We start from the raw sequence: 10,248 nt of genomic DNA on the forward strand, positions 1-10,248 counted from the left end.
AACAGATTTGACAGCTCGAGGAAACCTGCTGTTCAAAAGATAGAGTCAAGTCTAAGTAAACACCAAGGCCTGCGAACAAAATTTTTTTTAAGTTGGAACATTGCACCCATTTAACTGAACAGCTTGGCGAAGTGAAACAGAATGTAGCAAACATATATTTAAGAGCAAGAAAAATAATTTCTGTCTTTCTCATCATTCAACTGGAGTTTGTTGTTTGTCATCCCTGATTTTATATCAGCTATACATCGTTGAGTAGAGGTGATAATCTCAGAAAGATGATAAATTGAATCAGACGTGTAAATTTGGTTATCATCCGAAAAACTGTGATGTGACAGAGATTGATGGCATTCAATTTCTGAAACAAGTTGTATACACACACACACACACACACACACACACACACACACGATGTAGAGAAGAGGTAGGGATGGTGATGATGACAGGTAGAATGTAGAGAAGAGGTAAGGATGGTAAGGCAAAGGTGACTGTGTGGTGTGGAGTGGTGGCCCAGTTGTAACGTTTCCATCTTGGAAGCAAGAGAATTTGAATGCAAAGGATCGAATCCATCAGTTGGCAGTATTTTCTCCCTCTCCACTAGGCCTTGAGTAGTGGCATGGTGATCGCTAGTCATTCGGATGAGATGTTAGACCGTGGTCTTGCGTGCATCACGTTTAGAGCACTTTAAAGAACCCAAGGTAAAAACAAACAAACAAAAATAAACCCCGAATGTCCCTGTCGATATTCAACAGAACATTCCATATGTATGCATGCGTGTAACTGAAGTCTGACTGAATCACAGTAAAAAGCACTCGGCTGTACCCAGGCAGCAGGCAGCCTCTTGTGGAAAAGACTGGGTGTTAGCAAAGTGCTTCTTCTTTTCTTCTCAGTTCTGTTACACGACCAACATCGACTTGTCGATGACTATGTCGTGGTTCATGCATGCTGGGTATTTTCGTGTCTCCGTAACCCACAGAACACTGATGGGTTACAGGATCTTTCACGCGCTATCTTCTGCTTGTGTATACACACGAAGGGGGGTTCAGGCACTAGCAGATCTGCACGTAATATGTTGTCCTGGGAGATCGGAAAAATCTCCACCCTTTACCCACCAGGCAACGTTACAAAGATTCGAACCCGGGACCCTCAGATTGAAAGTCCAATGCTTAAACCACTCGGCTATTGCGCCCGTTAAAACTCAAAACGTTTTGTTGTAGTTGTTTTTTATTCAAGGATTAAGATTTTTCAGACACACACACACACACACAAACACACAGCCAGCCGTCAGTAACAACAGTGCTCTCTCTCTCTCCCTCTCTTGTGTTTCTGTTACATGTCTGTCCGAGTGTGTGTGTGGGTGCCTGAAATCTGAATGACACAGGAAACGAATGATGATCACCCAGTGGCAGCTGTCAGTTGGCTCTACCCAGGTAGGCCGCCTGTTGTGCTGTAACATCAAAAGGATATCAACGTGGGCTGCTGGATGGTGCCGAAGATTGGGAATGCACAGTTGACCTACCAGAAGGGGAAGAAACACCCGGAAATCGTCAGCAAGAGCGGCATGAGACCTGAAAGACTACTTCACTCTTAAGGCAACGAGACACGCGATTCTGACTGAGCTAACTACAAAGCAGAATGGAGAAAGTCCACATCTACAAGACCGATAAATATGCTTGTCAAACCAGCAGCCTGAGAGAATCTGGCATCCAACCCCAATCTGCTAATCTTACTATTGATATCTTGTGTGACAAGACTGACCGAATCAATCTGCTAATCTTACTATTGGTATCTTGTGTGACAAGACTGACTGTGAATCAATCTGCTATCTTACTATTGGTATCTTGTGTGACAAGACTGACTGTGAATCAATCTGCTCATCTTACAATTGGTATCTTTTGTGACAAGACTGACTGTGAATCAATCTGCTCATCTTACAATTGGTATCTTTTGTGACAAGACTGACTGTGAATCAATCTGCTCATCTTACTATTGGTATCTTTTGTGACAAGACTGACTGTGAATCCTAATCTGACATGACCGACAGTGAATCCCAATATGTTAAGTTTCAGGTTCACTTTCAAAAAGGTGTCAGTGCATGTGGACTGATCCATACAGTATAATATGCACAACACCACATCTGCTGCATGCTCACACACACACATACACACACGCACATTTCCATTACCCACACAGAGAAAGAAAACATAAATGATCCAGTTTGTTTATTCAGATTCTGCCTTCTGCAGAAAGAACATTTCACACAAAAATCTTGACAACAAGGACGGAATGTCTCTGACACATAGCTATCATCACACCTGGTACCATCAATCTGGTCCCAAATGTATTATTGTAGATCGTTAACATTGGCTAATCAGAAGCAATACAATCAATAAATAAAATAAAAGTAGAGGAATCAAGAGAATGTAAAAGTTTTCCTCACGAATGAATGAAATACTTTTCACTATGACGACAGAGCTGCGGTGTGAAGTGACCACCATACTGAGCAAAAAGTACAAATCACTGATTCCTGATAATTAACTTATCAGATAAATGCTGAATCTAACGCTACGCTTATACCAGAAATTGTCTTAAGCTTATAGTTGGGCCAACAGGAAAGCAAGAGCTGTATGATTACATGTTTTTTTCCACTGCAATGTGAACTCATTCACAGCTTAGTCTTTTGTGAAGGACTATGACTCTAAACTTAGAAGGCAAGATAGCACTGGCTTATTGCTGCAGCCTTCATGGGCTAGCTGGCCTTTAGGGACATTCACAACACCGACTGTCCTAAAGCCCTGTTGGTCGAGACAGTGGGGATGCAAGACACTCTCCACTATAATCAAATTCTAGCCCAGATATTCAGGACAGCAGTTACCTTCTCTGCTGTTGTTATAGTCATAGATGGTTGTGACTGACCATCACACAAAATAGTGACTCTGCCTCTCTTTCAGTGACAGATGACACAGTGTGTTAATATTTAAACAGGAATCAACAACCATTAAAACACATATTCAAGTATGAATGTTTCCAAAGAAATAATGTCATCCCATAAATTTCTTCTTCTTTCTTGGCACTTCTCTCATTTATAGGAATGGGCTTTAACATGTAAGATGCTTTACCCTTGACCCACGACTTGCAGGATCTTAGTCTAGTTCTCAAACCACAACTTCAAAATGACTAATGACTAATAGTGTTGTCATCTGTATGAAAATCACAGGAAGACTACTTCCACCAAAAAACATGCTACTCATTATATAACACAGTCACAGGCATAAAACAGAGTAAGACCAACTTCATAATCATTTTGACTGAGGACCATAATAACTGGAAATATCAATACTGATGCTCCTTGCATGCTGACCAGTCCAGCCATTGCTTCACCCACAAACTTGATGCTGGACCAGCAGTCTACACGACCACAGTACATGAAACTTGGAGGAGGCCTAGTGGTAACACATCTGCCATGGAAGTGAGAGAATCTGAGCACATAGGATCGAATCCTGTTCTCGTCAGTATTCCCTCCCCCTCCACCAGACTAAGGAAGCGAGAGAATCTGAGCACATAGGATCGAATCCTGCTCTCATAAGTATTTCTTTTCCCTCCACCAGACTAAGGAAGCGAGAGAATCTGAGCGCATGGGATTCAGTCCCACATTCATCAGTATTTCTTTCCTCCCCCACTAGGCCTTGAGTGGTGGTATGGATGCTAGTAAACCAAAGTCTCGTGAGCAGCAGGCACACAGTGTTCATAAAAGAACCCATGGCAACGATGAAAAGGGCTGTCCCTGGCAAAATTCTGTATACAAATCCACTTGATAGGAAAACAAATACATTTGCTGGCAGAAAAAATAGGGTGGCACTGTACTGTAGTTCTCCCTGAGGAGAGGAGCCAGAATTTCACAAAAAAATCTGTTGTGACAAAAAATTCAACAAATACAATACAATACAATACAATAAAGTCCATCATCAAGGTAAGCAGCTGACAGAGGGCCATGGTTCAGCATGTATCACAGAGGTGGGCCTGGCCCATAGATTGAGACAAACGATAAATAAACAATTGTGCTGCACGTTCTCATCATATGAGAAATAAATACATGAAAAATAAACTGTATATTTCTTCTCTTCATATTCATGATATGTATAAAAGGTAAAGAGTGTGCAATCCAAGGCATCCTGCATTATTTTACAGTTGTACATTTCACATCACATCATATCCACAACCTAACACATCTAGTGACTACATGTGTACACATAAGCATGCACACACATAAACACACACACACACAATCACATTGATTTAAAAACAAATTGTATTCATTCAATGACAACACAATGCAGCAATAAACATTGTAACACTGAGCACAACAAGCACAGGCTAAAAGTGTACATGTTCACATTCCTTCACACACGAACACACACACATCATACATTCCTTTTCTTTCAATATTTCATTAGACACTGAAAAGATTTTGAATGATTATTCATTGCTTAGAATGTTTTCAGAAATTTTAAACTCCAGTCCAGTTGGTATCCTCCTTTGATGTATCATAATTAATGTTGTTATTTATATTTACACTGTTGTAGATTAATACTTGTTGATATGCATATACATATTCTCCCTCCCATGACATCTCATTCAATACACACCACAATCTCTTTAGACTTTTTCTTATAATAATATACCTTTCCTCTGATACATAACATGAACACTTTTTTACACTTATATTCACATGCACTCCCTTTCCTTTATCCACTACTTTACTCCTTTCCGTCTAAAAACACTTATAGTGAACAGACGTTAAACTGAAGATAAAACATCATACATACAAAGTGTGCAACAAATATGTAAACAATAATTAGCATTCTGCATGAACTTTGCATTGCGCTCCACCCCCCCCCCCCCCCAACCAACCCTCCCCCAATAATCCTCCTTTTTTTTTTTTTTTTAATTCAAGGAGGACAAAAAAAAAGAAACATGTCACAATGTCACAAATTTGTTTTGTAACAGATGCAAACACATTCACTCCAGTCACAGAGGGATTAAAATGCTCCAATTTCTTTTCACATTTTGTTTGCAGTGACGCTTCATTCTGCATTTCCTCTCTGAGGGCAAGCACTTATAAACCAATTTAGCCCATCAATCAGGAAATGCACTAGGGTTTAATAACTGCTGCTATCTTCTACTCTCAAAACAGAGAAGAAGAAGAAGAAAAAGAAGTCACTAAAGGATAAGTTGCCACAAATTATCTGTTAATCACAGGGAACAAGTAAAATTTTAAAAAAAGATTAGGAAAATGCCTTGCTTTTGACAGCCCACTTCTGTTTTAGCAAAACAACAGCACATGAATGACAGAAGGTTCTGAAATAAATGCAATTCCTTCTGCAAAGAGCAGTGAAAAATTCTGAAGGTAAAAAGGCAGCTGAGGAACTGCAGAATGAAAGGGGAAACGGTTTGGCACCATACAAACACAGCAGAGACCATTAAATGCTGAAGATATATTAACAAAATATTCAAACAAATTGGTCAGATGGAAACCAGATAAACCTGGGGTCTATACAGACCAGCCTTGGAATAAACCCTTGGGGTAAATTTCAACTAGTCAGAGCTGACACCCCCCCATGATGGATTTCACCAGCCCATGTGGGGATCGTTGATCAAATACACTCGTCATAAAAGTGTGCAAAAGACCAGATCTGTTCTGCTTCCCATACACAACATGTTCTTGCTGTCTGTTTGAAACGTCTACCCCCTGGATGCCTGGGTCTGATCTCTGATAATGGTTTCCTGGCAGAAAACTGGCAGAGACTTAGGCTTTGACACACACAACCGACAGACCTGGAGGAATCTGGTGAACAATTCTTCGGTGCGGCGCCCCTATGGCTCGTCACAGAGCTGAGGGAGAAGATGAAGAAGACCCCTGAATATGTCCATTAACTGAATTCTGATTCCTTAATCATTTCGATAAGTTTTCATCTTTGCATGTAAACTGGAACTGGGTGTTGAATTATCCTGCACAAGAACTTTCTCTGAACGCCCTTCAAAGATTCAAAGTTTGAGATTCTCCAGAGCACTGCAGACCGCTGAAGGAACACTCACTAATGAAACAATGCATGGAGGATAAGTGTCATCCTTATTTACCTATTCCCGGTTCGCCTGTTACTGAATCACATATTCCCAATTCGCCTATAACTAAATTGGTGATCCCAGTTCACCTATTCACAGTTTGCATATGTATTCAGTTGCCGAGTGTGTGTGTGTGTGTGTGTGTGTGTGTGTGTGAGTGACTGTATGTGTGTATTTGTTTAGTGTGTGTGTAAATGTGCACGCACATGTGAGTATATGGTTTGAAGAGACAGACACAGACTGAGAGACAAACAGAAAGGGAAAGAAGGAGAAAGAAGGAACAAGACAGAGATGCTGAACAGGCAACACGAACAGCAGGCAAAACAAAACGAAACAAAGAGTCCAACTCGACAGACACCACTGAGGATGGCAGCTGGTACGATCAAAACAGCAGATGAAACAGGAATAGGTCAAACTGGACCTTCACCACCCCATTGTCCATCAGCAGGTACCAGAACAGTAAATCAGATAGTGAAGGGCTCGAGCTCTTTGGTAGATGACAGATGATTAAATACTGAAAGGAACAATGACATGTCGATCAGATGGCGAACGGCTCATTGGCAGATGACAGTTAATTAAAGGGAACAAGGGGCAGTTGATCAGATGGCGAACGGCTTGTTCGCAGATGACAGTTAATTAAATACTGAAGGGAATCATGACATGTCGATCAAATGGTGAACGGCTCGTTGGCAGATAACAGTGAACGAGGGGCAGTCCAATCAGACAGTGAAGGGCTGGTTGGCAGATGACAGTTAATTAAAGGGAACGAGGGACAGTCCAATCAGATAGTGAAGGGCTGGTTGGCAGATGACAGTTAATTAAAGGGAACGAGGGGCAGTCCAATCAGACAGTAAAGGGCTGGTTGGCAGATGACAGTTAATTAAAGGGAACAAGGGGCAGTCCAATCAGACAGTAAAGGGCTGGTTGGCAGATGACAGTTAATTAAAGGGAACGAGGGGCAGTCCAATCAGACAGTGAAGGGCTGGTTGGCAGATGACAGATAACAGAGAATGCGGGACGGTCTCTTGAAGACCTTGTATTGTCAAGCTCTCCCTAGAGTTTCCTATCACTAGCGAAGGGCTGACTGGCAGATGACAGTTAATTAAAGGGAAGGTCCTCTCAGATGGCGAAGGGCTCGTTGGCGCCGGAGCTGTGCACCTGTTTGTTCTGCGTGGTTTTGTCCTTCAGCTTGGCCTGCAGCAACACGTGCTCCACCACGCCCGACCGGATGTCCATCTGGGTGATCTCCTTCTTCAGCTGCTGGATTGACTGCTTGATCCTCACCAGGGGCGCTGCACGCACCATCGGGTAATAAGATAAGATAACTTTATTATCTCCAGCTAGAGAAATTTGGTCAGATGCATTATCACAACATAGACAAGTAAACAACATGGAGACCATAACCATAAAAAACAACAACAGCTTTTAGGAATATAACGAAAACACAAATGTAAAAATATCACATACATTGTTTTATACATTCATTCCACACATTGCAGGTAATATTTCAAATGTAAAAACAGAAAGAATTAATAAACATTATTTTGAATATAATTATGAGCATAGCCTACTATACTGCACATTGATTACAACAGATATGATAAGCATAACTTTATTATCTCATAAAGATAAACTGCATCAGGTGCGGCAAAACACAACTAGATAATCAGCACACACACACACACACAGATTACTTGGTTAAGGAGTAAAAAAAATAATGTTTTCAAATAAAAGCATTTCACAAATTCACTTTTAAAACATTGCAATTCATTATTACTTCGTGATCATTAACATAAATATATTTTGTGGTAATGTATGTATGGGTACACGACAGTCGTGTCTGACTGCGACACTCAGAACAGCAGAGGAGGCAACTGCTGTCCCACAATCACATGTGTATAACAGAACTTGTATCCAACAATGACCATCAGAACAGTGGTGGAGACAACTGCTGTCCTGACTATCTCAGCAAGAATTTGAATATAGTGGGACGGGTGCAATAGCTGAGTGGTTATAGCATTGGACTTTCAATCTGAGGGTCCCGGGTCAGAATCTCAGTAAGGTGCACCTGGTGGGTAAAGGGTGGAGATCTTTCTGATCTCCCAGGTCAACATTATGTGCAGACCTGCTAGTGCCTGAACCTCCTTTGTGTATATGCACAAACAGAAGATAAAATACCCATGTTAAAGATCCTCTAATCCATGTCAGTGTTCGGTGGGTTATAGAAACAAGAACATACCCAGCATGCACACACCCGAAAACGGAGTATGGCTGCCTACATGGCAGGGTAAATAAACAAAATGGTCATACACATAAAATGTTACAAGTCTGTCTGATTATGTATGTGTGCCTAAAATCTGTTTGAATGACACAGGAAATGAATAATGATACCCAATGGCAGCTGTCAGTTGGCTCTACCCAGGTAAGCAGCCTGCTGTGTAGATGACTCCGAGTTTTGTAAAGCGCTTAGTGCTTGGTCTCCGATTGAAGACAGGAGCTATATAAGTATCTAAATCAAATCAAATATATATGGGTATATTGTAGTTGTGTCTGACTTAGTGACTATGACCATTGGAACAGCAGAGGCGACAACTGCTGTCCCACAATCACATGCATATCATTGAACTTGTATCCGACTATGACTATCAGAACAGCGGTGGAGACAACAGCTGTCCTGACTACCTGAGCTAAAATTTGACTGCAGTGGAGAGTGTCTTGCCCAAGTTACACCCCCACTCTCTTGGCCAAGAGGGCTTTAGGGTTTTGGGATAGTCTCTGAAAACTAGGCTGCAGCACGAAGAGCCAGCGCGATCTGAAGAGCTGCCTTGTTTGAGAGTCTTAGTCATTCTTGAAATACCAAGTTGTAAACGAATTCCCACTGCAGTGGGGAAACCTTTGATCATAGAGCTCTTGCTTTGCTTTTCACCCAGCTGTAAGATTAAGCCAATCTCTGATATAAACTGAATGCTGAACTATATTGAAAATAATACAAAAAAGAAAAAGAAGAAAGCACATTTTATAAAGCTCTTTCCCTCTTAACTCAGTCTGGATGATGGAACGCTATAGCGTTCCTGATGTAAGGTAGCATTCTGGACGACTGAACGCTATAGCGGTTTCGACAATTAAAATTTTTTTCCACGTTTTCTTCATGGGGTAGCATAACAATCACAGCTACACCAGGCATTGTGAATGTGTCAAGGGTCGAATGGAAAGTTTCTTCACGAGATTCCGTAACAACACGCTCCACAGCGAGCCAGCCAGTTCAGGACCCCACATGACAAGCTAATCTGCGTACCTATCAAAAATGGTGTTGCAGGCGACACAAGTGGAAATTTTTGGAGCAAACTAGATCACGTCAGCAGCTTTTACTGCTGCTGAAGTGACTGAAAAGCTTCAAACTGAAGGTTTCGACATCGACAAGGATGATGAAGACATTGATTAAAGTATCTGCAGTGAAGAAAGTTACCAGCAAGAAGGTACTGATAGTGACTCAGCTTCTGAGAGCAGAGAAGAGGGAGGGGGGTGTGGATGTTCACATGACATGAGGAGAGGGGTCAGTGGGCCAAGTACAGTGAGTTTCATTCAGTTACTTTATGTGTTGTATTTTTTTAAATGTTTTTCCTAATCCTAACAAATGGGTCGTCTGTAGGGAAAAGCATGGGAGAAAACTATTTGTCTGGAGTCAGTTAAGAGCTGAGGGTGCTGTTAAATGAAAGGAAAAAGTTATAAATCATGTCAACAACTTGTGACCTTCCTCTCTTTCCCCTCCCTTCCCCCCATCCCCCATCCCCACTCTCTCCTTTTCTCACACACAGCAAGTGAGTTGGAAACTACCAGGCTGTGCCGGAGAAGCAGGAAACCAAGAACGCTTAAAGACAGCTTTTGAAAAGATGAGTTTTTAGCGAAGGGCAAAAGGTAGAGATGGGCTCAGATGAACGGATATGATGTGGAAAGTTGTTCCAGATATGCAGAGCAGCAAAGACGAAAGAGTGTTCACCACAGGTTCTTGTACAGACACCAGGTATTTTCAGAAGGTAACAGTCACAGGAAGAGTGGAGAATTCTTGAGGGAGTGTAAGCACTGATGAGGTCAGAAAGATAGGTACGTCCAGTGGAATGGAAAGCAGGA

General features: G+C 41.6%; 1 protein-coding gene across 3 annotated transcripts in view; it reads right to left on the bottom strand.

The window, feature by feature from the left end:
- Nucleotides 1-4,207: 4,207 nt before the first annotated feature.
- Nucleotides 4,208-10,248, bottom strand: part of LOC143290589 (intraflagellar transport protein 57 homolog) — a 32,870-nt gene continuing 26,829 nt past the window's right edge. For all 3 annotated transcript variants that reach the window (XM_076600168.1, XM_076600169.1, XM_076600170.1), the window contains exon 12: nt 4,208-7,412. In XM_076600168.1, the coding sequence (XP_076456283.1) occupies nt 7,240-7,412 (173 nt within the window). In that variant the 3' untranslated portion in view covers nt 4,208-7,239. The remainder of the gene's footprint in view (nt 7,413-10,248) is intronic.

Source organism: Babylonia areolata, chromosome 15, assembly GCF_041734735.1.
Source record: "Babylonia areolata isolate BAREFJ2019XMU chromosome 15, ASM4173473v1, whole genome shotgun sequence".
Taxonomy (NCBI): domain Eukaryota; kingdom Metazoa; phylum Mollusca; class Gastropoda; order Neogastropoda; family Buccinidae; genus Babylonia; species Babylonia areolata.